The sequence below is a fragment of the Ornithorhynchus anatinus genome, chromosome 5, assembly GCF_004115215.2.
Source record: "Ornithorhynchus anatinus isolate Pmale09 chromosome 5, mOrnAna1.pri.v4, whole genome shotgun sequence".
Taxonomy (NCBI): domain Eukaryota; kingdom Metazoa; phylum Chordata; class Mammalia; order Monotremata; family Ornithorhynchidae; genus Ornithorhynchus; species Ornithorhynchus anatinus.
This window is the reverse complement of record NC_041732.1, coordinates 95,933,190-95,948,799: the sequence shown is the minus strand read 5'-3', so window position 1 is coordinate 95,948,799 and position 15,610 is coordinate 95,933,190. Positions and strand designations below refer to the sequence as shown.

Sequence of the window (15,610 nt, the reverse complement as noted above, 5' to 3'; positions counted from 1 at the left end):
TACCTGACAGGAAAACAACTTGAGATAACTCTGGTCCAGGAGATTTTGATTCCTCCCAGAATGGTCTGGTGACATCAGTCCAAACCACAAATGCATTTAATCATTCCCATCAAAACTGAGTCAGAGCTTTTTATGCATAAGACCCAGCCAGTGACAAGAATCAACACATCAACTGAAAATATTAACCTCAAAAGTCCTGTAGCCACTATTTAATATCTATTGCCTCACTGTTAATATAGTATACTATTTAATCTGTGCCTGTTGTTTCCTTATTAATTTGTAAGTTCCTTGAGGGGAGGGATCCTGTCCTTTCTGTGACTACCCTGAAACACCCCCAGGCCCAAACCACAGCCCCCCGAGTGTATCATAGCTCATAGTTCATTCCCATTCTCAGATTGAGTTCAGCCAAGAACCTTTTAACTTCTGTGTTTGGCCTGGCACTCCCTGTAAAAACAAAGACCTCCCTAAAATTTGATCCAGAAAATCCTGGTCATTTAATAATACCAGCATTTATTGTTTATTCTTTCACACTGACACTTTCCTCGGACTCATTGGTCAGAGCACCAGGAGTCAGTTGAACTACCCTGAACATGAGAAAGCATTTCTTCTTTTGATGACTATTTGGTCTCGCCCTACTACATATCTTGAGGATTTTTCTTCACCACTTGCTTTTTCAACAATGACCATTTGTGCCAGGTTCAAAAACTTTGGTTTCTTTCAGTGACAGCTCAGAAATCTTCCTGGCATTTCACAGTCATAGACAGAGTGCTGGAAAGAAGGGTGAGAGATGGTCAAATCCATCTCTTTCTTCATTGTGCCAGGCAAGATGATACATAGCCATCCCCAGGAGATGAAGAGCTCTCCAGCTTTTAATGACTTCCAGAAAAGGAGGCAGTGCCACCGTCTCCATCGGCGGAGTGTAGATCTCCACCCCAATGCCAGAGTCTTCCCAAAAGGGCACTGAAAGAAACCTAGTGGGTAAAAGGGTCCCCAAGCCCCTGATCCAGGTGAACGAACACCTAGGTTAGGAGATTAGGCAGGAAGGAAAACTCCCACCCAAAAGTAAAAAGATCCTTATGGTTCCAATCAATCATATTTATTATTCATTCAGTCAGTCGTATTTATTGACCCCTTACTGTGTGCAGAGCACTGTACTAAGCACTTGGAAAGTACAATTCAGCAGTAGAGACAACCCCTGCCCACAGCGGGCTTACTCATCAAAACAAGTAAACCGGCATCAGTAGCATCAATAAAAATAAATATAATTATATAGACATATCAAAACAAGTAAACAGGCACTGTATAAATAGAATTAAAGATATGTACATATATACATAAGTGCTGTGGGATGGGAAGGAGGAAAGAGCAAAAAGAGCAAGTTGGGGCAGTGCGGAGGGGAAGGGGAGCTGAGGAAAAGGGAGCTTAGTCTGGGAAGGCCTGTTGGAGGAAGTCAGCCTTCAATAGGGCTTTGAAGGGGGGAAGTGTTAATGGTGAATTTGAGGAGGAAGAGCATTCCAGGCCAGAGGTAGAACGTGGGCCGGTGTCGACAGCGATACAGGCAAGAACGAGGCAATAACAGTGTTGATAATAATAATTGTGGTATTTGTTAAGCACTTACTATCTGTCAGGTGCTATACTAAGCTCTGAGGTGGATACAAAAAAATCAGGTTGGACACAGTTCCTATACCTCATGGGACTCACAGTCTTAATCCCCATTTTACAGATGAGGTAACTGAGTTACAGAGGAGTGAAGTGACTCACCCAAGCTCTCACAGAAGACAAGTGGCAGATCTGGGATTAGAACCCAGAGCCTTCTGACTCCCAGGTCTGTGCTTTTGCCACTAGGCCTCTCTGACGTACCGTTTACATAGCATTGTACTAAACACTCGGGAGAGGACAGTATAAGAGATTTGATAGATATGTCCCCTGCCCACAAGGAGCAAACAGACTAAAGGGAAGCTTTAAGGTAAAAAGGAAATATGGGGTTTTGATAACCAAAGAATAGCCCAACTCCAGGCTGCTTCTCTAGATGCAAGCAATTCCCATTAGCACATTTGATATTTAGCACATTTGATTTTATAACATTTATTTGCCGAAGGAGTCTATGAAGAAGTGTCCTGTTGAGGAGCACTAAAACCATCCGGTCAATGGTTGCTAGTGGCTTCTTTAGAGTCATTTGTTCTCACAAAGAGATTTACAATTAGAAAGAATATGACTCCTCCACCTTCCCCCTCCACCAATCTTCTTTCCTCTCCTGGCCTTTCCCTCCATTGTCTCTCACTCCAAAAGGTTTCAGGGGGTGTCAGTGCCCACTAAATGAAGTTCCTAGTCACGGGCTGGTTGGGGCAGACTGTCCCCTGCTGAACAGCCCCACCACTTAGCCTGACCACCAGTCATCAGAACCTCTTGGAAGGCCTGTTTCCTGCTCTCTTAGGGAACAGTTCTTTCCCTCAGCTGGGCTAGACCTTCCAAGGCAAAGGCACCCTGCTTCTACTGAATTGGAACTTGGGGAAGAATCAAAAGAAGAGAAAAAGAAATGGAACAAAAAGAAAGGTCAGAGAGACTTTGAATATACCAGTAAATTCATTTTCCCTTATTCAGGGTGATGGTTTCAATCACTTTGTATGGAAAAGTTGTGGTCATGTGAAAAAAGGGAGGAAGAAAAATCAACTTCCAAGAGCTTCTTAAAAAAACAACCAACCAGTCATGTTTTTTGAGGGCTTACTGTGTACAGAGCACTGTCCTAAGTGCTTGGGAGAGTAAAGTACAACAGAGTTGGTAGATACATTCCCTGTCCACAGTGAGCTTTGTCTAGAGGGGGAATCAGACATTAATTTAAATAAATTATAAAATCAATCAAATTTGACCTTTCTTGAAAAACCCGTTGTACACTATATTCTGCCTGCCTGCCTATCTCTTAGGCAGTTGTTTTTTTTTTTTTTAAGAGAGTTATCCCTTTTTTGTTTTAACTCTAGGAGCTGTGGGGATTTTAAGAAACTGCATCATTCCAGAGTAGCATGGTCTTCAGTGGGCTATGGAGATGTATAATTACATCCTGAGGAAAATGATAGTGGTGTGAGGTGGGGGAGGTTATTGAATCACAAAAACATGTTTCTTATTCTGAAAAAAAAATGACTGTGGATGTGGGATGTTCAATTTCCTTGTGCTCTGCGTCCATGGAGACTGCATCTTAGTGAAGTGCAAAAGTCGTTGGTATTCAGTGGAGCCTGTCTAGTTTCATTTCTTTTGTCTCATAGACTTATTACTCTTTGTGAACGGTTCCCAGGTTCACTGCCTTTCTCCGATATGTGTGAGCCAATGGAGTCAGACACGACACTTTAAATATATATGCAGTAGGATAAATGCAAACAAGTATACTTATGAAAATCGCCACACAAGGTTCAGGAAGACCATTAACATGAATCTGCCCACCTCACCCCCCAACCACCACCTCAATACGTTTAATGTACAAGTTGTGTTCTTATTGCATTAAAATAGAATCTGAAAATATCCTGAAAACTAAATTCAACGTAATGTAAAAATCCGCATCCATTGTCTCTGCAGAAAAAATATGAAGGTCTACCAACTTTGTTATACTGTACTCTCCCAAGCACTTAGTACAGTGCTCTGCACACATTCAATGTTTAATGAATATGATTGGTTGATGTACAAACATCAGCCGTTTACTATATTTTGCTGCTTCTCTTCTATTAACTAGTGTTGTAGGAATGAATTTCTTGTAATGATTATTTTACTTATTAACCATGCCATGTGACTTTCCCCCCGTCCCCAGTCCTGTGCTTTGATTGCATTCCACTGGAGTGTTTCAGAGCAGGGATAGGTCAGGGGCAGTTTTGGAGTGCAGATGCCATTGTGGGCAGGGATTGTCTCTCTTTATTGCTGAATTGTTCTTTCCAAGCGCTTAGTACAGTTGTCTGCACACAGTAAGAGCTCAATAAATATGATTGAATGAATGAATGAATGAACAGGGTGGCCCAAAAAAGTGACTTACAGATTTTACATTAAATTCAGGGTGACACTACCTCACTTGGGAATGTTTGGAGTACTTAACTGAATTCCCCATTGAAAAGGAAGACGATTCCAATCAATCAATTGTATTTATTCAACACTTACTATGTGCAGAGCACTCTACTAAGGCCTTGAGAGAACACAATATAACAGATTTGGGCTCTTGAGGGAGTACGATAAATAGATTTGGTAGACGTGTTCCCTGCCCACAAACACTTTACATTCTAGAAGGGTAAATAGACAACAGAATAAATTACAGCTATGTGCCCCCTACCCTCTTTAAATTTTGAGAAGCAGCATGGCTCAGTGGAAAGAGGTCATGAGTTCTAATCCTGGCTCCGTCACTTGTCAGCTGTGTGACTTTGGGCAGGTCGCTTAACTTCTCTGGGCCTCAGTTACCTCATCTGTAAAATGGGAATGAAGACTGTGAGCCCCACATGGGACAACCTGATCACCTTGTATCTCCCCCAGTGCTTAGAACAGTGCTTTGCACACAGTAAGTGCTTAACAAATATCATCATTCTTCTTATTATTATCTAAGCATATATATGGGTCTGAGGGTTAAGTGAATGAAAGATACAAAGCCAAATGAAAGGATAATAACCGTGGAGTTTGTTAAGCCCTTACTATAGGCCAAGGACTGTTGTAAGTGCTGGGCTAGATATAAAGTAATCAGGTAGGATACAGTCCATGTCCCTCATAGGACTCACAATCCTGATCCCCGTTTTACAGATGAGGTAACTGAGTCCCAGAAAAGTTAAGTGACTTTCCCAAGGTCACACAGCAGACACGCTGCAGAGCCGGGATTAGAACGCACAACCTCTGACTCCCAGGCCAAGGGAGAGGGAGTAGGGGAAATGAGGGCTTAGTAGGGGAAGGCCTCTTGGAGGTGATGGAAAGTTAATAAGGCACTGAAAGTGGAGAGAGTGATTGTCAGTTGGATATGAAAGGGGGGGGGGGAATTCCAGGCCAAAGGCAACACATGGGCAAAGGATCGTTTCGTATGGTAGATGAGATAGAGGTACAGTAAGTAGGTTGGTGTTAGAGAATTGAAGTGACTGTGCTGGACTGTAGTAGGAAATCAGAGAGATAAGGTAGGAGAGGCCAAGGTGATTGAGTACTTTAAAGTTAGTAGTAAGGATTTCTGTTTGATGTGGAGGTGGCTGGGCAACGACAAAGGTTCTTGAGGACAGGAAAACATTTCCTGAACTTTTTGTAGAAAAATGATCTATGCAATAGAGTGAACTATGAGCTGGAGTGGGGAGAGACAGAGGGCAGAGAAGTCAGCAAGGAAGCTGATGCAATAGTCAAGGCTGGTATTATGCACTTGGGAGAATAAAACACAATAGAAGACGACACATTCCCTGCCCACATCGAGCTTACAGTCTAGAGGAAGTGCTTGGATCAAAGCAGTAGCAGTATGGATGGAGAAGAAAAGGGGTTTCATTCATTCATTCATTCATTCATTCAACAGTATTTATTGAGCGTTTACTATGTGCAGAGCACTGGACTAAGCGCTTGGAATGAACAAGTCGGCAACAGAGACAGTCCCTGCCGTTTGACGGGCTTACGGTCTAATCGGGGGAGACGGACAGACGAGAACAATGGCAATAGAGTCAAGGGGAAGAACATCTCGTAAAAACAATGGCAACTAAATAGAATCAAGGCGATGTACATTTCATTAACAAAATAAATAGGGTAATGAAAATATATACAGTTGAGCGGACGAGTACAGTGCTGAGGGGATGGGAAGGGAGAGGGGGAGGAGCAGAGGGAAATGGGGGGAAAAGAGGGTTAAGCTGCGGAGAGGTGAAGGGGGGGTGGTAGAGGGAGTAGAGGGAGAAGGGGAGCTCAGTCTGGGAAGGCCTCTTGGAGGAGGTGAGTTTTAAGTAGGGTTTTGAAGAGGGGAAGAGAATCGGTTTGGCGGAGGTGAGGAGGGAGGGTGTTCCGGGATCGCGGGAGGATGTGGCGCGGGGGTCGACGGCGGGATAGGCGAGACCGAGGGACGGTGAGGAGGTGGGCAGTGGAGGAGCAGAGCGTGCGGGGTGGGCGGTAGAAAGAGAGAAGGGAGGAGAGGTAGGAAGGGGCAAGGTGATGTAGAGCCTTGAAGCCTAGAGTGAGGAGTTTTTGTTTGGAGCGGAGGTCGATAGGCAACCACTGGAGTTGTTTAAGAAGGGGAGTGACATGCCCAGATCGTTTCTGCAGGAAGATGAGCCGGGCGGCGGAGTGAAGAATAGACTGGAGCGGGGAGAAACGGGAGGAAGGGAGATCAGAGAGCCGGCTGACACAGTAATCTAGCCGGGATATTACGCGAGCCTGTAGCAGTAAGGTAGCCGTTTGGGTGGAGAGGAAAGGGCAGGTCTTGGCGATATCGTAAAGGTGAAACCGGCAGGTCTCGGTAACGGATAGGGTGCGTGGGGTGAACGAGAGAGACGAGTCAAGGATGACACCGAGATCGCGGGCCCGAGAGACGGGAAGGATGGTCGTGCCATCCACGGTGATAGGGAAGTCTGGGAGAGGACCGGGTTTGGGAGGGAAGATGAGGAGCTCAGTCTTGCTCATGTTGAATTTTAGGTGAGTTTCAGTGTTTCAGTGATATTGTGAATCAGTCAATCGTATTTATTGAGTACTTATTGTGTGCAGTGCACTGTACTAAGCACCTGGGAGAGTACAACACAACACTATAACAGCTGTTATTAAAGGAGCTGTTATTAGAGAAGCAGCATGGTACAGTGGAAAGAGCCCGGGCTTGGGAGTCAGAGGTCATGGGTTCAAATCCCCGCTCCGCCACTTGCCAGCTGTGTGACTTTGGGTAAGTCACTTCACTTCTCTGTGCCTCAGTTCCCTCATCTGTAAAATGGGGATTAAAACTGTGAGCCCCACATGGGACAACCTGATCACCTTGTATCCGCCAGCGCTTAGAACATTGCTTTGCACATAGTAAGCGCTTAACAGATACCACCATTTTATAACAGACATATTCCCTTCATACGTCGAGCATGATGGTAGAACTAACAGGATCTGGTGAGAAATCGAAAATGTGGGTTGAATGAGAGAGATGAAGCAAGGCTAATGCCAAGGTTATGGGCATTATCCAGTGAACGTGCTACAGAAATTCTCTGACAACAGTTATCCAATTTTATGGTGAGATCCTCTCCTGGCTCACTTACTCCTGGTGGTTCCAATTCCTGCTCGGGCTTTTAAAGCATATGAAAAATAAAAAGGATAAATTGAGGACATCTTGTTCTTGATTAAAGAAAATAGACCCCAGGGGGCAATCTGATCTAAGTACTTTGACTTTGCTTTGTTTATTTTAAAAAAAAAGAGATAAAAGAGGTGTTAGAATGATTGAGAAGCTAAACTATAGCTTCCTCCAGGACAAATTTTCCTTTTTATTAGAGCACTTGGGTTTTTTTGTTTTGTTTTTTTAAGAAAAGTTCATGCTGCTGATATCAGATAAGTGTCAGTGCACCATGGGGTGTTGGAAGAGCTTATTTGCATAAACTCCTGTTTCTCCTCCTTAGTGATGTGCTTGATAGCCCAACCCACTGTAAAACCAGAAAACTAAAATATCCAGCAGGGCTGAATCTCTGCAAAAGATGGTTTGAAGGAACATGTTCCTGAAATACTCCAGTGGGGGACCAATATTACCAAACCTTTCCAAGGAAAATACCCTGAATAGAAAAGGAGAGCATTTCATTCAGTGATTTATTCATTCAATCCTATTGATTGAGACTCTGCCAGTCTCGGCTAAAGGAGGGAGAGTCAAGGAGAGGCCTACCCATTCCTTTCCTAGCTTGGGCAGTGGCTAGCTAGCGGAAGGCAATCTGCTACTTACTTACAGTACAGTAAACACTGTGCTAAACACTTGGGAGAGTACAATGTAACAAACAGACACATTCCCTGCCAACAGTAAGCTTACAGTCTAGAGCTTTTAACTTTTCTCATCAAAAACTTTGTCCTAGAGGGTTGCTAAACTCTAAAGATTGAGACTGAGTTATAATGTTTTTGTTACCCAAAGGTTCCATTATCATTCCCAACCCTGATGATGTCATTCACTCCCACTGCTGCACCAGTCCTTATGTGTCTTCCTGCCTTCAATCTCCCCCATCTTCAGTCTCTTTTGATTCACTGGGAAAGGACAGTCACAATATCCCAATGCAGAAGGAAGAGCAAAATAAGGTGCAAATAAAACTCAGAGAAAGGGGGTCAAAGTAACCCAATGCAAAGAAACAGGAGAATAAAATATAAACCGTAAACAAGGAACAAAGCAAAACCCATTGGCCTATAGCCAAACTCAAAATAAGCCTGACCATATTGCAACCAATGTACAGCAAGCCAACAAGACCAAAAATATAAAAAATAAGCCTAACAAGTTGTAGTTGGCTGACAAATTTACTCCCTGCCCTCCCTTTCTTTCTGTCCTAAAAACCACTGGGATCTCTCAGGGAGATTGACATTTCTGCCCTAGGACACTTTTCACTTGGAGTGGGGTATCACTATGGTGATACCCGTCGAGGTTGCTGGAGTTGAAAGTTCTTCCTCCGAGTCTACCTCTGAATCTGGAGAGTCGCTCTTGGCCTCGTTCCTCTCTCCTGAATATCACCTCTCACTTAAAAGCGGCAGCCAGGCTCTGCTTGCTTTTTGTTACATAATTAATTCTCTTAGGAGCTCTGATGTCATTTTCTAATTTTTGGAGGTCCTTTCCAAAGTACCTTCCCCATTAGTTTGGAATCTCTTCAAGAACAGACACTGTTGTACCCATCCTGTGGATTTTGCTTAAGTACTTGCTACGGGCCTCTCTCTGGGTGACACCTGGAGAGTTTCCAGTACTCTACCGGTCTCAGCTACGGGAGGGAGAGTCAAGCAGAGGCCTGGCCATTCCATTCCTTTCTTGGCCAGTGGCTAGTGAGTGGAAGGCATTCTGCTACAAGTCACAACTCACCCATGCTGGGCAATAGCAGCATGGGAGAGAGTCGAGGGTGGAGACTTGAGTTTACTGCCTGGAAGGAGGCAGTGGTAAACGACTTCCGTATTTTTACCAAGAAAACTCTATGGATACACTACCAGAATGATTGCAGATGAAGAGCACAGCGTTCATTAAGAGATGTGTCAGTGGGCTATGGGTCGGAAATGACTCGACTGCATAAGAGAAGGCAAGACTTGCTACAGTGCTCTACACGCACTTCTGGTACTTAGTAAATATTGTTGTGAGGCAGACAGTACCCCGTATATATTATTTTGTATGATTTTCTGGCATTTTTACTTTTAGATTTTCTATCCCTCATCATTTTTATATAGTTGAGTATTGCCATTTTCTTTTAACTTATCCCATCTATCCCATTAGATTATAAGCTCTCTGAGGGAGAGCAAGCCTTCCCTTGAAATTGTTCACAAAGCCAAATCCCATGTTCTGCCCAGAATAGTACAGCATTTATTACAGTGCCTGAAACATAGTAAGTGCTTAGCAAATACCATTTTTTAAAAGTAGGTGTTTAATAAATACCCATACTGATAATGACAGTGTCAAGTGCATTTGCTTCTGGAGCTTCATGTTATCTTATGGATAACTTTAATATAAATAATAATTATGATGGCATTTGTTAAGCGCTTACTATGGGCAAAGCGCTGTTCTAAGCACTGGGAGGGATACAAGGTCATCAGGTTGTCCCACGTGGGGCTCACAGTCTTAATGCCCATTTTACAGATGAGGTCACTGAGGCACAGAGAAGTCAAGTGACTTGCCCAAAGTCACACAGCTGACAAGGGGAGGAGTAGGGATTTGAACCCATGACCTCTGACTCCCCAGCCCCAGGCTCTTTCCCCTGAGCCACGTTGCTTCAGCCTGGGTTGCTTCAGCCTGGGTGTAAGTTTCCACTTGAAAAAAAAAACAGTTACATTCACTACTATGAAATTCGTGAAATTTGAGGCTTTAATGAAGTTGTCATTCCCTGATGGAACAATAAATGTTATTTCCCTACAACCCATTGATCTATCCGTCAATCAATGATATATACTAAGTGCTTACTGAGTGCAGAGCTCTGTACTAAGTCCTTGGGAGAGTACAACACAACAGAGTTGGTAGCAACATTCCTTGCCCACAAGGACCTTTGGGGGTGGGGGGCAGTCATTAATATAAATAAATACACTGTAGATATGTACATAGTGCAGGGAGCTGAGGGTGGTGTGAATATCAAGTGCTAAAAGGGTACAGATCCAAATGCATAAGTGACACACAGGAGAAAGGCGTAGGAGAAATGAGGGCTTAATTGGGGAAGATTTCTTGGAGGAGATGTGATTTTAAATAAGGCTTTGAAGGTGGAGAGAGTGAAGGTCAGAGGGAGGACATGGGCAAGGGGTTGGTTGTGAGGTAGTCCCGATCAAGGTTCTTTGCCGCTGGAGGAGCAAAGTGTGCACACTGAGTTATAGAAGGAAATCAGCGAGATAAGATAGGAAGGGGTGAGCTCATTTAGTGCTTTAAAGCCCATGGTAAGGAGTTGCTGCTCGATGCACAGGTGGATGGGCAACAACTGACGGTTCTTGAGGAGTGGGGAGATGAGAATTGAACTTTATTTAGAAAAATGATCCGGGCAGCAGAGGGAAGTATGGACTGGAATGGGGAGAGACAAGAGGCTGGGAGGTTAGCAAGGAGACCGATGCAGAAGTCGAGACAGTATAAGTGTTTGGATCAATTAATGTTAATGTTTAATGTTGGTATTTGTTAAGCGCTTACTATGTGCCGAGCACTGTTCTAAGCGCTGGGGTAAACACAGGGGAATCAGGTTGTCCCACGTGGGGCTCACACTTAATCCCCATTTTACAGATGAGGGAACTGAGGCACAGAGAAGTGAAGTGACTTGCCCACAGTCACACAGCTGACAAGTGGCAGAGCTGGGATTCGAACTCATGAGCCCTGACTCCAAAGCCCGTGCTCTTTCCACTGCGCCACGCTGGTTGGATCAGTGTACGAATAGGTTGGATGGAGAGAAGAGGGCGGATTTTAGCTACGTTGTGAAGGTAAAACTGAAAGGATTTCGTGACAGATTGAGTATGGGGTTTGAATATGTGAAATGAGTTGAGGATAGTGCTATAGTTAAGGGCTTTTGAGACAGAGAGGATAGTGATGTGATCTACAGTCATGGGGAAGAGTTGGGGAAAACAGGATTTGGGTGGGAACATGAGAAGTTCTGTTTTAGACATGTTTAATAATGTTGGTATTTGTTAAGCACTCACTATGTGCAGAGCACTGTTCTAAGCACTGGGGTAGATACAGGGTCATCAGGTTGTCCCACGTGAGGCTCACAGTCTTCATCCCCATTTTGCAGATGAGGTCACTGAGGCACCGAGAAGTGAAGTGACTTGCCCACAGTCACACAGCTGACAAGTGTTTAGTTTGAGGTGTCAACAGGACATCCAGGTAGAGATGTCCTGAAGGCAGGAGGAAATATAAGACTGCATAGGAGGGAGATCAAAATAATTTTTATCCAGTATGTCATAAAAGACATGTTTGGTTGTTGCAAGAACCCAGAAGAATGTCTAGTTTTGATCAATAGCATACATATTATGGATTATGCTTGGAAATTCTAGATCCTTCCCAAAATGGGAAAGGAAACTGAAACTTTTGGGTTATTCCTAAAACAAGACCCAAATGTTGTTTAATGCAGGAATTAATCCTGAAAGTCAAAAAGGCAGAGATAATTGTGGTCAGATTGACAGTGTGTAGATTAAATTAATAAATGAAAAGAAATGTCTGGGTCTTCTGATACTCTGAGTAGGTTAAATAAAGGAAACCTTTAATGGTATTTTAAGCTTAATACTCTTTGCCCAAGGATAGCATAACCCATGCACACCTATTTCCAGTGTTGGTAGAACATCCAACACTTAATACGGTGCCTCCAGTACTTTGTACAGTGCCTGGCACATAGTTAATCGCTTAACAAATACCATAATTATTTTTATTATCAACTGCAGGAAGAAATATTCATTGGAGTTTGGATGGAATAATTAATAAGCAAGTCAGCATAATGATGTCTTAATCCATGCTTTGGGACGACAGTATCTCCTTCTTTGTCCCACTTCCCACTTCTTCAATTGATTCATTCCTATTTTACCCTCTAACTGAATTTGTTACAGTGAATTGTGATTCTTAATGTCACTGTCCTTTCTTTCTTGCAGAGTTTCTTTGAAGGACAGTCTGCACCCTGGGACTCAGCAAAGAAAGATGAGAACAGAATGAAAAACAGATATGGGAATATCATCGCATGTAAGTGTTGACAGTGTAATTGTCCTGGAATTTGGCCGTCTTTTAGTAACTGGTAGAAATGGCCACCTATCCAATGTGGTGAGAATTGACAGCACCATTTCAACCCGCATAACTTTCAAGAAAGCTGCTGTGTCCTAATCCTGAAGAAAAAAAAAGAGCAAAACCCCCCCGGAACTATACTTCCGTCTGTGTGACTAGTTTCATCAACACTTAAATGGTATACCTAGTAATCAACTGCTGGGGAACAAATTATATTTTAGAATCCAAAAGCCTGCTTTCTGAGTCCTACATAAAATTAAAAGTAGATAATGATATTACATGCAAATAGTCAACTCATTCATTCTTCATGTTTTAGGAAGCAGTATGGCCTAGTGGAAAGAGCATAGGCCTAGGAGTCAGAGCACCTGGATCCTCTTCCTGGCACTGCCATTTGTGTGCTCTGTGACTTTGGGCAAGTCACTTGACTTTTCTGTGCCTCAGTTTCTTCATCTGTAAAAAAAGGGATTCAATACCAGTTCTCCCCACTACTTAGACTGTGAGCACATATGGGGCAGGTACTGTATCTGACCCTTTTATCTCATATAATAACAACAACAATAATAATAATGGTATTTGTTAAGCATTTACTATGTGCCAAGCACTGTTCTAAGTGCTGGAAGAGACATAAGGTAATCAAGTTGTCCCACATGGGGCTCCCAGTCTTCATTCCCATTTTACAGATGAGGTCACTGAAGCACAGAGAAGTTAAGTGACTTGCCCAAAGTCATGCAGCTAACAAGTGGCGGAGCCAGAATTAAAACCCACAACCTCTGACTTTCAAGCCCATGCACTTTCCACTAAGCCACACTGTTTCTTCCCCAGAATGTAGTTTAGTACTCTGCACATAGAACTGTGAGAAGCAGTGCTGTCTAGTTGATAGAGCACAGGCCTGGGAGTCAGAGGACCTGGGTTTTAATCCCAGCTCTCCCACTTATCTGCTGTGAGATCTTATGCAAGCCACTTTACTTCTCCGTGTCTCAGTTACTTTGTAGAATTGGGATTAACACTGTGTGCCCATGTGGAACATGGACTGTGTCCAACCTGATTAGCTTGTATCTACCCTAGCATTTTGTACAATGCCTGCAACTTAGTAAGTGCTTAACAAATACCATTAAAAATAGTAAGCCCATAACAAATACCACAATTATTAACAAATACACAATTTTTATCATATTTGTATTTAAGAATTATTCCCATCTTAGAGAAGGAAATCTGAAATTCAGAAGCGCTGACATTTTCCCACTCACACTGGAAAATTGATATTATGTTTAGATATTCCCAGTCCCTCTGGAGCTCAGTAACAGGAAACCACAATCCTCAAGATGGTTTTAAAGTACAGTAAAGCTGTATTCATTTCCATACATGATGGTGTGACCCATGCAAATCCCTAAGTCAGATTCTCCAGTTCACAAATGATACCGTAAATTAACTCTTTCAAAGCACACTGGGTCTGTGCTGGGAATTATGGCTTAAGTGGAGTCAGTGGAATTTAGAGGCTTGAGAGCTGAGAGGACCCAAGTAGCTTCCTAAGATCCCTGACCTATATCAGGCATTAGATTAAACACCACGGGAATCCTGCCCATTCTATTTCATTACTCAGAAAGAGAATAAACTAGAAAGGTGTCTGAGATATTCAGGGGAAAAGTGGTGTTTGTTTATGGATTGTGACAGAGTAGTTTTAGTGTCAGTTATTTGATGTCACATTTTGTAATAGACTATGTTTTCATAGTGTATTTGGTGATAATAATGACTTGAGGCCCAAAATAATGGCTTTTCTCAAAGAATCATCTACTTAAGAAGAACAAAAATGAGCCATTGCACTGTGAAGCATACTGCTGGAGATGGTTATCAGAAAGGTCCTTTCAGGACAGTGAACATTACCCCCACATACTTTTAATGAGAGTTATGGTGTCACATGTGTATTTTAGTCTCCTGTGGCCTGTGGTTGAAGCCAATGTGCTTTCATTTCCAGGTCTTTCAAAAGTGCTTATGTATCCCCTATCCTCAAAATCCCTCCCTTGACTCCATGGCTCCCTCCAGTTACCATCCCTACTCCCTCTACCATTTCTCTCCAACCTTCTTGAGAGAGTTGTTTACACCTGCTGTTTCCACTTCCTCTCCAATTCTCTACTCGAGCCCTCCAATTCGACTCTTGCCCACTTCGCTCCACAGCAACAGCCCTCTTGAAGGTAACCGATGACCTTCTTCTCACCAAATCTGACAGCCTCTACTCCATCCTAAACCTCCTAGGCCTCTCAGCCTCCTTTGATTCCGTAGATCACCCCTTTCTCCTTGAAAGTTTGTCCAACCTTGGATTCACTGACACTGTCCTTTCATGTTTCTTCTCCTGTTTCTCTGACCACTCCTACTCAATCCCTTTGAGGGCTGTTTCTTCTCCTGTTTCTCTGACCACTCCTACTCAATCCCTTTGAGGGCTCCTCCTCTGCCTCCCACCCTTTGGTAGTAGGGATCCCTCATGAATCGGTTCTAAATCCCCTCTCTTCATCCTCTATACCCACTCTCTAGGAGAACTCATTCATGCCCTGGCTTCGGTTCCCATCTCTATGCAGATAATTCCCAAATCTACCTCTCAGCCCTGACCTCTCTCCTTCCCTGCCGTCTCTTATTTCCTCCTGCCTTCAAGACATATCTACTTGGATGTCCTACCGACACCTCAAATTAAACATGTCCAAAATTGAACTCTTAATCTTCCCATCCAAACTCTATCCTCCTTATTTTCCTATCACAGTAGACAACACCACTGTCCTCCCTTATCTCACAAGCACATAACCTTGGTGTTAGCCTCGATTCAACTGTTGCATTCCATCCCCATATTCCATCTGTCGCCAAAGTCTTTTGGTCCTACCTTCTCAACACTGCTAAAATCATCCTTTTCTTCTCTATCCAAACTGCTACCATGCATTATCCTATCCCTCCTTGACTACTGCATCTGCCACCTGCTGACCTCTGGGCTTGCTGTCTCTCCCCACTCCAATCCATACTTCAGTCTGCTACACGCATCATGTATCAACAAAAACGTTTAGTCCTTGTCTCCCCACTCCTCAAGAACCTCAGATGTCTGCCCGGCCGCCTCCTCATCAAACAGAAACTCCTTACCATTGGCTTTAAAGCACTCAATCAGCTTGCCCCATCCTATCTCACCTCATTAATCTCCTATTACGGCCCAGGCTGCACACTCCACTCCCCTTGCCCCGGATTACTCACTGTGACCCGATCTCATCTATCTCACCGTCGTCCCCTTTCCCACATCCTCCCCTA

At 43.5% G+C, this 15,610-nt stretch overlaps 1 protein-coding gene across 9 annotated transcripts in view; it reads left to right on the top strand.

Moving 5' to 3' along the window:
• PTPRM (protein tyrosine phosphatase receptor type M) overlaps positions 1 to 15,610 on the top strand; it is an 838,914-nt gene that overhangs the window by 705,370 nt on the left and 117,934 nt on the right. For all 9 annotated transcript variants that reach the window (XM_029065462.2, XM_029065460.2, XM_029065457.2 and 6 more), the window contains one exon: positions 12,205 to 12,292. In XM_029065462.2, coding sequence (XP_028921295.1) covers positions 12,205 to 12,292 — 88 coding nt within the window. The remainder of the gene's footprint in view (positions 1 to 12,204; positions 12,293 to 15,610) is intronic.